Genomic DNA, 15,395 nt, shown 5'->3' with positions numbered 1-15,395 from the left:
TTCCTTTGAAAAAATGTGATTTACACGCCGATGAATATAATACGGTTACCCATACATCATTTTCGCACACAGAGTGCACAACGAACGTAATGAGACACAATACACAACAGTAACTAGATGTATGTAAAATTCAATGATTTTATTAATTGACAAAGTGTTTATAATGAATATTTCCGTGTATAACGCGCCGGCATGCGCGCGCGCTCGATTTTACAACGTCCAGGTCGCGCGGAGTACACGAATGTGTGTGTATGTGTGTGTGATGTAATAACAAATATGTACACACGTAGAGAATATGTAACAAACTAGTGATACACTTTGGAGAATGAATGGAAGGGGAAGATAATGGAGACGCGGCCGATTCGCTCGCGCTAATCGAAGGTCCATTCGTCTTGAAGAAGTAGTTGTGAAATATATACAAACAGTCTCGCCTCGCTTCGCGGGGAAGGGGTTATTGTTAGCAGACTAGAAGAGACTTAGATCCTAAGAGGTTTCCTCATCACGCATCCCGTCAATCATTCACACGCATTCATTGTGGGGCGCAAGCGGCCGCGGGCAGCTGCTGGCCGGACAAGCGGGCAAGGCAGGCAGACAAGCATAGACAGACAGATATTCGATAGGTCGGACAATCGTGGCCGATATCAGCCCCTCGATCGAACGCTCCGTATACTAATCTCGGTGACACGCCGACCGCGACACGGTGTGATATCGATTTTCTCTCTCGGCGCTTTCTCCGCATTCGCGCTGCATGGGAAGAACCATGTCGACTGCACCCGCGGGAGATGTCTAATCACGACTACATTCTCTCGTCGTTTTCCCAAGGGGGTGTCCAGCTACCCGCTGATAACTACCTACTCATGCGATCTGCGAAGTGGCCAACCAAAAATGAGTGCTTTCCATTCAGTAATAGAAATCAATTAACAAGACTTCGTCCGAGCTGTCATTTTTGCTTCCCATTTAGTCCATGTCACGAATCGACTCGCACTAATTCTGTTGATAGTGAAGATGAAGGAAAGGGAAAAAGGAGACCTAAACGATTATATTCCGACAACTTGTCAATAATCATGTTATTAGCAAATAATCTTCACTTATCTGTTTAAAAAATCTAAAAATTTGTTAAATTACAAAAAACAAAATAAATATTATAAACAATTAGTAGAGTGTTCGCTTAATATAACGTTATGGCCGAAACGTTTGTTATTATTTTTATTGTTCGAAATATATTATGGTAGCACAAACATCCAGCTAGTTCGCAAGCCCTTTGATTGAATTTTATAAATATTATATATGTTTCGAGTATAATTAAATCGAGTGTATATAAATAAATTTAAAATACAATTGGAATTATAAAGCAATTTGCTATTATATCATTATTATAAAATTTAATTAATTTTCTGCATTTTAAAAGTTGCTCGAAACATTATACATATTGTGTATACAAGTGCACTAATTTCCGCGCGTGATAACTTTTTCCATTTATCGTATTTATGCTAATTTAAATCGAGACAAGTAGACTATAAATTATGTGAATGGAAAACACCCATTGTACATCGACATATGTTGACCATTTCCTGGAAATTGTTTACATATTTCTTGTGTCAATGTATAATGAAATACTCGAGAAGTTACTTAGAGATATGCTATACTCATTATATTTTTCTAAACGCAGTACGGAAATCCAGAAGATGATGAAAAAATATCAAAGACACTTTTACGATGTCTTTTAAATATTCAAGTTATATCTGCATTTGATTATTACTCAGATGTTTGATTGAGTTTGATATCGTCTTTTATATAATTTATATAACAAATAGAGATTAGATGCATAAAAAGCGACACAATTAATATTGACATTTAACGATAAAACTTTTAATTGCTAAAATATTATGTAACTTATCTTTATAAATAAATGATATTTCGAAATTTTGATTTGATATAAATGGCAGTCTAGAGTTGCGATCAATATTTGACGCTGCAAAATCTTTAATGTCCATTTTAATGATCCAGCGAATGCATAACGCCGGGATCAAAAGTCCTCAATCAATGTGATTCTAATTTGATGTCACTGTTAAATTTGCGACACGTGAATGATTGGACATATTTTTGAAACTCCACCGAGGAGCGTATACGGATCACCCGTTCGAAGCGATTCGCGTGCATTCTCGAGGAGTCGATCGGTGAGCGATATTCCTGACGCGGTTAATATTACCGCGCGCTAATTGTTGTTATCCAATAATACCCGGCCGATAATGGATATTATATTGCTCCGCATCATACTGCTCCGCAGTATGTTGGGATAACGCCATTAGCGGAATATTATCGATTACGAAATCAATGGCGGCGTGGGAGGAAGGTTGCTGCTTTAGAGGGAAACGAACTCGTGCGGCGGTTGAATGATCCGCGGCGGTGGCGGCGGCGACAGCCGCAGGTCCAGATCCGTCATGTCCGTCAGCGAGAACGCTGAACTGCCGTTTGCCGTGATGCGCGGCCCCATATTGTCGTAAGGCGAGCCGACGGCGACCTCGGCGGAGCGTAAGGCTCGGCGCGGCAGCGTGGCGAAGCTAGAAACGTTGATCGCCGCTGACGACAAGGCCGCGGTCTTGCTGCTGGCCGACACGGTGGCCGTGGTGCCGCTGACCGCGTGGACGGGGATATCGAGGAGGTCCGGGTAGCAGCGCTCCGATGACGCATCCTGCGGCAGCGACACGGAGATAAAGATGTTGCCGAAGATCCCGGCTGGCAGGACACCGGTGGTAAATTCCGGCGGTGGGGGCGGAAATACCCCGGCGGCGGCCGCGCACGGGACCGCGCGAATGGCGTTCACCGAGCTGTCCGCGGGTCGCAATCGTTCGACGGTGACCGCGGCCGCGGCCATCGGGTCGCAAATGGAGCCGCGCTCCGCCAGCTCGAGGTCACCGGTGCTGCACGCCTCGCCGAGGCTGTCGTGATTGCTGCCGCGGTCGTTGCTGTTGCCGGGCGTCGTGGTGGTCACGGACAGATCCAGCAGCTTCTTCTCCTGGTCGCCGAAACTGCCGCTGCTCTGCAGCTTCACTTTCTCGCGTTTGCTCTGCCGTCGACTTCCGCCGCACAAACAAAGAACCAGCAGTATGGCCGAGATGGAAGCACACGCGGCGGCCGCGCCGCCTCCGGCCAGACTCACCCAAAGCAGCCAGTTGTCGCTCTGGGAGAGAGTCGGGGCCGTGTAGACGCGAGGTATCGCCACGTTGACCGCGTCTCGCGCGAGACCGGCGATATTCTTCGCAAAACAGGCGTATTCGCCGGCATCGCTGTCGCTGGCATTGTAAACGGTCAGATTGCTCCATCGGTCCGCGACTGTTCTGGACGCAGACTTGTCGTTGGAAGGTATCGCGGCCTCGGACGTTGTGTAAACAACGAGAGTCCCCATGTAAGGTTGATCAGTCGATTTCGTAGCATTGACCGGTCCGCCGTTTAGTTGCCACCAAACTTCTGGCTCGGGATCGCCGCTCGTTCGACACGCCAGACTGAGATTACCATTGGTCTCCTCCTGTATGCTGCTCGCCAGAACGAATACTTTTGGCTCGCAGGCGAATTCCGTAGCTTTCACGTCCTCCCACCTGCGGCCTTGCAGTCTTGGTGGATTTGAACAGATCTGCGGTGCGGAGTAGAGCTTGCTGGGTGTGTCGGGGATAAGCCAGGTGCGGAAATCTCGCAGTCTGCAATCGCATCTCCACTGATTGCCATCCAGCGTTAAGGTTTTCAACCGAGACAAGCCGGATATCACCGGGGCTTCCAAATACTCTAGTTTGTTAGTGTCCAACTTTAAGAATTCCAAACCGGCTAGCTGGGCGAAAGCCTGTCCGTGTACCTCGGTTAAAGAGCACCGCTGCAGCTCCAGATTCCGCAGATGTTGCAGCATAGGAAACTGTAGATTACGCAAAGTACCGAGCGGATTCCCGCTAAGTATCAGAACGCGCAAGCGCTCGTTCCCGAGGAATGTATTCGGCTCCAGGACCGTCACGTGATTGTCCGACAGATCGATCTCGATGAGTATTCTCATGTCTTTGAAAGAGTCCGCGTGGATACTGTGGATGCCGGCGTTACGCAGAAACACCCGCTGCAGATTCACCAGGCCGGCTAGCTTGAATATCTCCGCTTGCAGAGCGGGTATCCTGTTGCCGGATAGGTCGAGCACTTGCATGTCCGGGTCGAGGGATGCCGGCAGCGACGTCAGGCCGGCGTCCGGGCACAGAGCGGACTTCTTTCCGGAGGTCCACTTGCATCGGCACACCGCGGGACAGTCGGTCCAGTCCGGGAAGGCGGCCGCCCGTGACAGCAAGGCGAAACACCCCGTTAAAAGGAAGAGGGCGAGTAGTATGCGCCCTCCTAGAGGGTGAGGCCTTGTCACTAACATAACACCGTCCTTTTATCGGTGTCTACCCGATATCTGCTGATCCCGTCCGATCCTCTTCTCGCCTCGAGGCGAGAACAGGCAGCTGGCTCCACCGCAACAGAGCGACGACGACGACGACGATGACGATGACGACGACACTTCTTCGTTTCACTGACGACCTGCAAAACAAAAGCATCGTATCAGCGTACTGCTTCGTGATCGATTGTTTGTGTATCCGATACTTTGTGGTTGTCGCGACATCTCATCAAAGATTCGCGCTCGAATTTATCGTCGTTGATCACCGTTAGACAAATTTGAACGAAAGAAGGAGGCGAGTGCGAACTGCTATCACTACCGGAAAATAGGAATTTAATATAGGCGGAAGAATAGAACGTCGGCGTACAAAAGATGTCGCGCATAAAAGAAGAAATATTACATTGCTGGAATAATAGATAGCTCGCGACAGATTAGAGAAGAATCGTTTCGAGCCGGGAAAGAGCTAATACGAAACGATCGTTCATCACGACCCTCGATTTCTAGCGAATCTGTAATTTTATATGCAAGACAAATTTTATATGCAAGAACTTAATATTTTTGCACGAAAGTTCGTATAGCTGTTTAAAACGGATGATTCCGGAATGTATGGAAACGTCTGGCAATGTCGCGCAAGTGGAACAAAAGGGAGAAAACAGAATTACGGGTATAAAGTTTCTCAGTCTTACTGGAAGGTCTCGTTTCTGGCCGTCTAAGCGTGCCGTCCGCGACACCGAATAAGGCCGTCATGCTCGCGTGGACGCTTCCATTGTTTCCCTCAGGAGTATTCATTTTGCAGACCAGTTCGCCGGGTTCCGTCGCACCAGCAGCATTGTCAGCGAATTCTCAGATCTCATCCTGATTAAGTGAGCGCCATAAGCGCGCGCGCGGTTCTTAAGCCAGCCAGCCAGCCAGCCACTCTCCTTTATAACTGCCGCCGCGACTTAATCTGGAAGAAGATTATACGAGTCTTATATAAATCCTATTTTTAACGTTATCGCCGGAATCGGTGGAACACTTACTCGCGTGGGGAGGTACACCGGGACGAGTCTCCCGCGACGATCGCACGACTCTGTTTATTTAATATGCCGCTCACATAAGTGGAGTTGAAATCAGCAAGAGAGCGCGCGTGACAAGCTATCGATTATGCGAGCGATATGAATTTTAAATCCTGCCTCGGTGCTCCTCTCTATGCGGTCAGCATATTAATCAACGACGAGAATATGCCTGTCTCGCCATATTAATTGCTGAATCCGCTAACGGGGCTACTAACAACCCTCTCTTTCCCACCCCCTCTCCCCGTCCACCTCTCCGTCGGCGCGCGTCGTAATCCACACCAGGCGGCTTACTACACTTATCATAAATTAATCGCGAAGAAGCGTCCGTAGTATCACGATTGGCCCTTTCATGGAACACGAGCCTGCAGCCTAGTTGCGGCGAAAGAGTAAGTCGGTGTCACCTTTCTGTTGGCTTTCGCAGGCGCGGAATATGACACGGCTGCGGTGTAATTGAGTTGGGCGAAAGTTTCCCGTCGAATTGGCGGCGGGCAGTGGCGGTATAGTTTCCAGTTTACCAGAGTCCATCTAGCTCGTAAAGATTGTCACGGCGCGAATTAAGCGATGTCGATCGCGATTGCCGAGCTTCGGGCCGATCAACTGGGAAGGGGGTGGACTGATCCCCCCTCGGCCCCCCTCCTCCGCCTGTCCCCCTTTCTCCCACGGTGTCGGCCCGATCTTCGGCTGACCTGACGAACGCAATGTCGGTCGGCCATCAACCGCAGGCCCTCATCAGTTTACCTCAGGCACGTAAACTCGCCTCGTGAAACGCGAATTAGCGCATGTAACAGGGCGAAAAAGATTCCCGCGGACGCGTTTAACCAATCACGGGACCGCTTACAGCCTCCCACCGACCTTAAAGACGAGCGTACACTGTGTTCTCACACCCTCGAAATTCCATCGACTCCATGTCGCGCAGCCGTTCTTCCCGCAGCTTTCCGCTTCTCGGTCCAGCGATTTCTCGTAAACTTCGCCGATTGACGACGAACGCCGCGATCGCGCGCCGAGAGATCAATTGGGAACGACGAGCGATCTTCGCGGACACGACTGTCCTCGGCGTCGGAAGACGGAGGACCGAACGCTCTATCGCTTCTTTCCTCCTCCGAAACAAATGGCGATGCGTTCCGACGTCGCTGCACGCACTCGACGACGTTTCTCCTCACCACGCGCGTATTCTCCGCCGTGAACTTCTCCGTATTCGCTCTTACGGGAGGGCATCCCCCACCTGCGCCACGAGGTCGTCGACTGACATCGATGTCCTCCAACGCGCTTTCCTCTCTTCGCTCCGATCAATTAATCTCCGTGCCGGCGGAGCCGCGGCGACAACGGGCGTCCGCACAAATCGCTCTGATCAAATTCGATCTCTGCCGAGGGACTGCGCGAGGGACGTGACAGAGATCGCGCGGAGATCGCTCCATCATCGGAGCACCTCATCATCCCTCGGCATCCGGGAGGGAACGGAGTCTTGGATCTGCTCGAGAGAAACACTCCGGGCGACACCGATCGGACGATCGCGAGAAGCGCGGCCGGCACCCAAATCCAGGCCGGGTGCCCTGATCCCGATTCGATCACTCGCTTTCCCCGTCTTTCGACGATCGGCCGCGGAGAGCCGCAGATTTGCCGCAGCGGCCACCGACACGACGGATCTGTATCCGCGTACCCGTCCCTCTCTCGCGCACGCGGCGCCCTCTCCTCTGCGCCCTCCGTTTTCCACCCTCCACCCCTGCGTTCACCCTTTTCCCCTCCACGAACCTTCCCACTTTGCGTCCCCCCCTCTCTCTTTCTCTCTCTCTTGCCCTCTCAGTGCACCCACCCCCGTTGTGTGCCGTTCACCTTTTCCGGTTTCCTAGTCGCATAACTGTTTGCGGGCAGCACCGTCGAATTTTGGGTAGCGGTTCAATGATAGTAATATCCTCCCTCCCCTACATTCAAGCCCCTTCCCACTTGCCCCTTCAACATTCTTTGAGACCCTTCTTTACGCCTTGATCTCACGTCTCACGCGAGGGCAAGAATTCCGCCAAGATTACTTCACGTACCTCAGCGGAAATCGGTCGCAGTAAGGACGACAGAGGCGATGGAGGCGCGACAGCGCGGAATCCGCTGGAAACTGATAATGGTCTGACTGGTGCAGGCGCAGCTACTTCGTTCAAGGGAGAGATCGATTTTCCCTTCGGAACCGCCGCGACATTAAGGCTACGTTTTGAACGTCGAGCTAGGATTAACCGGGTTCTGCCCGCTGATTCTGCGTTATCGACTAGGCGCACTCACGAGTTCAGGTCCCTGCAAACTTTGACTTCGATCTGACCTATCAGTAGCATCACTACTTTACGGATAGCTTCGTAGTTATCAACAATATCAAAACTAGATAAATAGACAGCTATTGTTTAGGTAACAAAATCCATGAGAGAAGTAAGGAGAGATGGCAGAATAGGAAATGGACTAGTTAGAGATGATAGAGGAACTCTCAATCGCGCTAGTCAAAGTGCGACTTGTTCCGCGCTTCCGAACTTCTATTACAAAACATTTCCAGGATATCGATGAATAGCCATTGTTTTTAGACAACAGATTTAGCGAGCGGCGCGCGATGAGGATGAAAAGAATCGATTCCTTCACAGAATGAGAACGGCAATTGGTTGGTGAAGAAAGAATCAAGCAAAGGCGCCGGGAAACGTCTCGTTTTCTGCATTTTTTTTCAAGCTTTTATTACAAGAATATAGTATAAACTTTTGCTCGCGATAGCGCTCTCCGTTGCGCGTGAATTTTTATACATATAATTGCATCTCTCAACCCCTCGCGCAGGCCACGATAGTCATAGCTTTTTTTCGATAGTTTACCGATATATATATAATAATAGATCTTACGATTAGCTTATCTCGTCTAACTTGTGATCTATAGGTATATTTGGTTTTTCTTCTTCTGATTTAACTGGAAACATACTTGGCAATTCACGTCTAATAAGTACAACGAAGCATTTTTTTTTTTATCTCGACCTCAACTGTGGCGTCTTCGGTCGTCTTCTTCGCGCGTTCTATCTGCTGTAAATTTTTTTTTGTGACCCGGCGTCACCCGCCTGTAATTGATATGTCAATTTTTTTCCTTACAGCGAAGTTCCAGCTCGTTCCGGGGAGAAGCGTAGTTACTGCGAATGTCGATTTCACGGCAGTGCTGGGTATTATTTCCAGCTATTGGCTGAAAAAGCAGATAATAAGATTTTAATACAATTAGAGAAAAAATATGCTTTTTTATAAGTTGTGCCAGTTTCTAAGCAAAAAGATTATATCGATAAACCAGTAAAAATTTCCATAATTAAAGATAAAAAAAATTGTGGGCAATTTTTAAAAATTTTGCGACGATTGGAATGTATATAGATATTAAATCTATTTTTTATGTCTGTCTAAGAGTCTGCGATTAATTTTGTTTAATACCTTTGTAATATATGTCCCTGTTCATCGTCGGACAATTCTTCGGACCCTAAACACATGGTATAAAAATTAGCGCGATTATTCTTCTAATAGAGAAGACACGTGTTGTGCTATTATGACGCACCTGAACATTGAAATCAATGTTCGTCCGAACGGGACGATGATGAAGGGGTTGTGGTGGTCTAAAGTTATTCGCAAGTGGTGCATTTGGCTGCTTTTCGTCCCCTTGCATTAATTGTCTCAGAGCGTGCAGCTGTAATAATTATGAAAACGCAAGAATTATAAAATAAAACGTAATATAAATAACATAGAGTTTAATATTTTCGTTATTGGTTTTTTACAGTGGATTTGTGATATAAAATAAGAAAAAAGAAAAAAATACTGTTACATAATTTAAAATAATATTTTGAAATAAATATATAGTATAATTTTATTTATATAAAAAAATTGTATTTAACTATGCATTTGTTTTTTTATTTTTTATTTATGATCACGAGTAAGCTTGGCCATCATATAAATATTATGCTTAAAAGATAAAAATAAAAATATCCTTAATCCGAATCAATATTCGTTAGTGAATAACATGGTATGAGGTGCAAGTGATTTTATTGCCTCGCCGAATGCGATCGATATCAATAATAGCAATATTTGCAAGTCTGATGGGACAGCTAATTTAAATACATGATCGATCAACACAAATATTATTATATGACTGGAAAGTTGCTCAAGTTATACATCATAAACAAACATTTGCCGTTTATCACGCGAAGTTATTTTTATATAAGATCTCTTATAAAACTCAATTCTATTAATAAAGTCACCTACTTTATTAACTTGAGGAAAAACAAGTTGCAACTCGATGAATTAATTATGTATTCGCCAATATGCATATTTTATGCATTATTAAAACAAGATTATCGCAAATAATTAGATTTTATACATTTCCATTATTGTTATGACATAAATGATTCATTCATTATTCTTAAAGTCAAAATGTCTCTCCTTCAATTTTACGCTTGACAGAACAAACGAGTAAATATAAAATACAGTTTTTTTTCTTAGAGATTCCCGTAAAACCCGTCGAGTGTGATTTATGATAGCATTGCTCCAAGATACGAGCTTAGTAAGTGCCTCATTTCCACCCTTATTTCGCAACTTACTTCAGCTACTCGCGAAGCACGCGGCGTTCCTCCGATGTTTCAAAGACTCTGTCCCTTTTAATGATCGGAATTGCATAATTGAGTGGGGAGAGGGGGGTCGCCTTACTTCACGTCGCGCGCGCGAACGCGCTCGACTGCGGGGAGGGAGGGGGGGAAGGGGAAGGCGTGTGCATGCATTTTATATAAAAGCCGGCAACGGGCGATACTTGCCTGCTGCTTGGTGATGTATATAGGCTTGTTGAGGATGATCCATGTGGTGGTCTCGTGACACGCCGGCATCGTGGTGGAGCCGTCGTACGTCATGTAATGCTTCGTGTCCGGCAGAAGTTCGCGCACCCCGAAACGTTTAATTTCCATGGCCTGCCCTGTGCAATTCATACGATCGATAACGTCAACTCCGTTCACGTATACACGTATGCATACACGTGCGATGTTGTATACGCGTGTTATACTGCCCGATTGCCGCCCGACGCCCCCGGTACACACAGCTGATACGTATATTGTTACGTATATCGCTAAAGTTATCGCGCATACCGCTCGATCGTATTTGCATACGTCAAGGAACACTCGCGCTCCCTTAAAGAATGACGGTAATTATCGATTTATCTTCTCTCGAAAAAGTTGGCGACAATACCTCGCGCGAAGTTTTTAGAAAGTTATAACGCATGCCGCCATCAAACTTTCGAAGGTACATCAATCTTGCAACTTTTTCATTCAAATTGTATTTTTATATCAAGACATAAATTTTTTAAGATGAAAGAAGAAGCAAGGACACACGCATACATATGTGCGTGTGTGTGTTTCAGTCTTTATTAATTATTAATTTGCGGAGAATAATTCCTCGTTAAAATGTTATTTGAATTAAATACATCGCTGTTCGGTATCGGTGCGAAAAATGATATTTTAAAAATATATTCGTCCGTCGTTATGAAAGGAAATATAATATCCCGCGTTAATTCATTCGATATGCTAATCTTGACTGATATGGGAACTCCCTGAGAATTTTTAAACTCGCGCGGCTAAAATTCGCCAGCTAAAACTAGATTATCGTTTTCGCTAAATTGATCGCTACTCCCCCGCGTCGCACTGTTACCCCAGAATTCGTTACGTTATCGAATCTCTCACCTCCGTATTTGATTTTATCCAGCTGCTGCGTGAACGTTCTCAGCTCCGGGTTCGAGAGGTCGCCCAACTGAAAAAAAAAAAATCGAGACGGCCTATGACGTGTCGCTCATTCCGATCTTTATTCGACGTGTGATAAGGGCATCTACGGGAGAGATTGGGCATGTACCTGCAAAAGGAGCGATACCGCCACGATTCCCTGCGCCTTGTGCAGGGCGTCCGAAAAGTTGTTGTAGAGCTGCGAGTTGAAGCCGAATATCTGAAGCTGCGAGAACAAAAGGGGCTTTGAAACGTATTTAGAGACTTAAGATTAAAGAACTTTCTTGTCTTTTCAACAAAACAGTACAATCCTTTTACTTAACGCATCAATGAGAATGTAATTTGGATTAAATTCCTGATTTTCTACAAACAAAAGCTTTGAAGTTGGAAACTGAAAAGATCGCGAGGAATGTCGGTACTTTTTTTTTTATAAATATTTTGTTTAGGGGTTTGTTGTCTCCATTCGTTTCCGTACCTCGGCGGGAAATGCGTGTCCGTCGACGGTGTGCTCGCTGCCGATGCGATCGTCGGCGCCGAAGTGCAAATGAATCTCGTGAAACTGATAACGATAACTGAGCGGACCGCCGGAAATGTTGACGGGATGACGGGTGTCGTTCTCCACGGCGAACACGACGCTGTGGCCGGTGTTCGCCAGTACGCCGTTGATTCTGTGCTTGTCGAGATGAAGCGGTTGTAAATTCGGGTCGAAAAGCAGTTGGGTAGGCTCGAGATTGACCGGTGATTGTCTTCGACCTTTGTTACAGAGCCACCATTCCGGGTTGATGAGACCCCAGAAGGCAGGACCTTTGCGATTGAGGGATTTTTTAAGGAGATATATATAAAAATAACAGAGGGAATATTGTCGACAAAAAAAAACAACATCGAGAGAGAAATTTATAAGAACAACCGGATTCGGATGGCTTACCGGAGATACCGTCGTACGTCCACCATTCCTCCCAGCTAACGGGTGTCGATTCTGCAAATGTTTTGTTATTAACGAGCGATATAATCTCCATGAGAAATCCGATAATTCAGCATAACTTTATGAGAGCTGCACAAATGCATTGTATCGTGCCGAGGGAAGGGACAAAGGACTCTTTGTGCAAATCGAATCGCATTAAGTAAATATGTCGGACTTCATAATCGCTTCTAATAGCACGGACATTACTTATTCATCGAAATATGATCCAATTCTATGAATTAATAAAAATGGCGTAAAATTTAATTAGGTGCATATGAATGTAACAGAATTAAAATACAATATCAGCTAAATTAAATAACATTTTATACGTCGGATTTTATACACACATTGTTTTATTTTAATATACTGTTTTCAGATAAAAAGAGAAGATATTTTTACGGCAAGCGTTAAAAATAATATTGTGAGAAGTCGATATAAAGGATTGCGAAACTTTCAAGATTTTTCTATATTTTTGGGTAAGATCGCGCGTTGAAAAATATTAGAGAGCGCATAGCAGCGCTCGACATACGAACCTTTTATCAAAATGACAACAAACACTCCCCAGACACCCAGGAAGACGGAACTGAAGGGGGCCATTCCTAGCGCTGCGCGGTCTTCGTCAATTGATCATCATTCGGCTCGTTTCTGCGACACGGAGAAAAGGAGAACCAGTTGATTCACTGGCTAGGCACGAAAGTGCTCGCGTGTCGCGCACCCACTCACGTGCCTCTCCTCTCCGAGGCCCGCGGAGGTCGCGACTTTCGCCCTCTCGGGTAACTTCAACAGCCTGCGAACCCACCCACGAGAGACCCCGACGAGCCCGATAACTTTCGAGGGAGAGAAACTTGACGATCCGCGATAACGTAATTGATCCGTCAACTGCGTCGCCCCCTCTCGCCCTCCAAAAAAGAAAAAAAAAGAAGAAGAAAATCCGCGAACTGCCGTCGTCGGGTTCTAATCTAAGTAATCGCTCGGCGTCACGCAACGCGACAACTCCGTCGCCGACGAACATCGACATCGAATTTGCATCTCCGACGCTCGTTCCGCACGAGAGGGTTATCGCGCGGCACGATAACACTCGCCGAGCGATCGTCGTTCGTGCGAATTCTCGCGTATCGGCGTGCCGTTACAACGAGTTCGAAACCAGATCGGTCATCCGTTGTCTTCAGCAAGGGAAAAGCTCTCTCTCTCTCTCTCTCTCTCTCTCTCTTTCTTGCAATGCTAATCGCGATATTCTCGTGGAACGCGAGCGACAAAGAAAGTACCGAGTGTGGCGCAAGTCCGAGCAAATGCGAGCAAGAAAGAAGAGACAAAATCCGCAGTCATCGTTGTCCGGCGTCGTTTAAACGGGGGCGGGGTTCTCTTCTCGTTCGATCCCCCACTCTGGTCCATTCTGGAGTCCACTCCACCCCGGGTTCCTCCACGGCACTCGAGCCGGTGTATTCTTAGGTCAGGGAAAACTCGAGTGCGCGGCTCGCTTCGATCGATCGATCGGATCTCCACACGTCCGTTCACGCGAAGAAGAAAAAAAAAGAGAAGAAAAAGAAGAGTCCTGCCGGAGAGAAAGAGAGAGATAGACAGGGAAAGAGAGAGAAAGAGAGAGTACGTGCTCTCCGTGCGCTCGTGAATTTCAAAGGGTGGCCACTCTTCGTCGTCGCCGCGTCAGCCGCGCTACTTTCTCTCTTTTTCTCTCTTCTTCCCTATCTCCTTCTATCCCTCCCTCCATCTCTCTCTCTCTCTCTCTCTCTCTCTCTCTCTCTCTCTCTCGCCTTGACTTCGCCGATGTGTCTTCGAGATAGATACTTTTATCGCGCATCGAAACTCGCCGCTGAAATATCTCAAGCCTTCGCGCCCATCGATCGTGCTTCGCACGTAGCCACTTCATCCTGCTTTAGTCGCCTATCGACCGATACAAACGGACTTTCTCCCAAAACGCCAGAAGTTCGTGTTCACTGTTGAATTCTCATGGTTCTCGTCGGGAGGAGACACGAGTGCAACGAGAAAATAGCAGCCGTTTGTTTACACCAATTGGATTAGTTAAAATTAGAATTAACAATAAACTGATCCTTTTTTGCTCGGTTAAAAATATTGTATAATATCCTATCTATATTATGGTATATTATAATCATCCATGATATAAATAGAGAAAGGGAATTAAACTAATCTGGGTTAAAAGCAATCCTTGCATCGATAAAACCGGCTCTCTCTAATCACCGCCATTATTTGACGCTTTTTTATCTCAACGGCCGATCGTTTAAATTTTCAAAGTGATATGTTTTAAAACTGGCAATTTGATATTATGACACGATGTTATGGCATTTTTCAAATGTCATAGCATCATGTCATTTGATGCTATGACATTTTTTTAAATTTATCATCATCATATTTATTTCTATCAGATAAATAATTCAGAATTGAGAGAAACGTCAGTAATATTTGGAAAAGTAGATTTTTCGGTTACAACTTAGTTTTTTCTAAAACATTGTATATATTATACGACTGATACTAATAACAAAATACAAAATTGATTACTCAAATTTTGACGAAAATGCAATTTTACAAAACCTATCTATATTATTTTCGGCAGTAACTATTGAAAACAATGACAATTATACTTATCATTACATTGTATAATTTCTTTGTAAGATATCACGTTCATAATCAGAAAAATATTATGCTATGACATCATTTAATCTAATTTGGTCGATTTAATTATTCACTTTACTCGTGCATAAAGAACATCCAATTATCGCTCTATCGTTCGAAATAATTAAACGACACTTGTTACGCATTCAGCCCCGTTGGACTTTATTCGGTGACTCAAAAGGGGATCAACTGGTTATTTCGTGAAGGTCCGACGGACCTACGGGGAAACGACGCGCGTAGAGGAATCTTGATCGATTTACCGTATTAACCAGAGCGCAAGCATTCGTCTCTTGTTGCTTCGGCGTTTCCAGGCCGAGCGAATGGCCAAACTCAAATTGTTATCACCGCTAATCGATTAATCGAACGACGGTACCCACCGCGCCGGCGAGCTTCTCCATCCTGAGCAACAAACATTCCATCCGCGCGTTCCGAATCCCAGACAACGCGGTGGTAATCTCGACGACGTGGGTGTCTCGTTCGCACAGAGAGAAGAGCGTGGCAGCAACGGTCCTACCTTTCTCACCGGGGATATCGATCGTCTCTCTCTCTCTCTCTCTCTCTCTCTCTCTCTCTCTCTCTCTCTCT

The 15,395-nt window shown here is 46.0% G+C and overlaps 2 protein-coding genes across 7 annotated transcripts in view; both read right to left on the bottom strand.

The window, feature by feature from the left end:
- Positions 1 to 124: 124 nt before the first annotated feature.
- On the bottom strand, positions 125 to 7,142 carry LOC112457412 (leucine-rich repeat-containing protein 24-like). The gene is made up of 3 exons (XM_025020436.1): positions 5,428 to 7,142; positions 5,095 to 5,354; positions 125 to 4,551 (listed from the first exon to the last, which is right to left on the bottom strand). Exon 3 carries the CDS (start codon positions 4,391 to 4,393, stop codon positions 2,363 to 2,365), a length of 2,031 nt encoding a protein of 676 aa, XP_024876204.1. The 5' UTR covers positions 4,394 to 4,551; positions 5,095 to 5,354; positions 5,428 to 7,142; the 3' UTR covers positions 125 to 2,362.
- Positions 7,143 to 8,133: 991 nt separating this feature from the next.
- The window catches only part of LOC112457955 (carbonic anhydrase-related protein 10), a 111,486-nt gene continuing 104,224 nt past the window's right edge, over positions 8,134 to 15,395 (bottom strand). For 4 of the 6 annotated variants that reach the window (XM_025021314.1, XM_025021330.1, XM_025021299.1 and 1 more), the window contains exons 2-10: positions 12,698 to 12,809; positions 12,129 to 12,179; positions 11,679 to 12,007; positions 11,334 to 11,429; positions 11,168 to 11,234; positions 10,253 to 10,407; positions 9,007 to 9,135; positions 8,886 to 8,931; positions 8,134 to 8,649 (exon numbers count right to left, since the gene is read on the bottom strand). In XM_025021314.1, coding sequence (XP_024877082.1) covers positions 8,633 to 8,649; positions 8,886 to 8,931; positions 9,007 to 9,135; positions 10,253 to 10,407; positions 11,168 to 11,234; positions 11,334 to 11,429; positions 11,679 to 12,007; positions 12,129 to 12,179; positions 12,698 to 12,761 — 954 coding nt within the window. In that variant the 5' untranslated portion in view covers positions 12,762 to 12,809 and the 3' untranslated portion in view covers positions 8,134 to 8,632. Of the gene's footprint in view, positions 8,650 to 8,885; positions 8,932 to 9,006; positions 9,136 to 10,252; positions 10,408 to 11,167; positions 11,235 to 11,333; positions 11,430 to 11,678; positions 12,008 to 12,128; positions 12,180 to 12,697; positions 12,810 to 12,963; positions 13,388 to 13,429; positions 15,382 to 15,395 lie in introns of those variants that run through there. The other 2 variants (XM_025021326.1, XM_025021319.1) reach the window with 2 other exon arrangements.

This window comes from Temnothorax curvispinosus, unplaced genomic scaffold (assembly GCF_003070985.1).
Source record: "Temnothorax curvispinosus isolate PA1 unplaced genomic scaffold, ASM307098v1 QBEX01000740.1, whole genome shotgun sequence".
Lineage (NCBI taxonomy): Eukaryota > Metazoa > Arthropoda > Insecta > Hymenoptera > Formicidae > Temnothorax > Temnothorax curvispinosus.
This window is presented reverse-complemented; position numbering and strand designations above follow the sequence as displayed.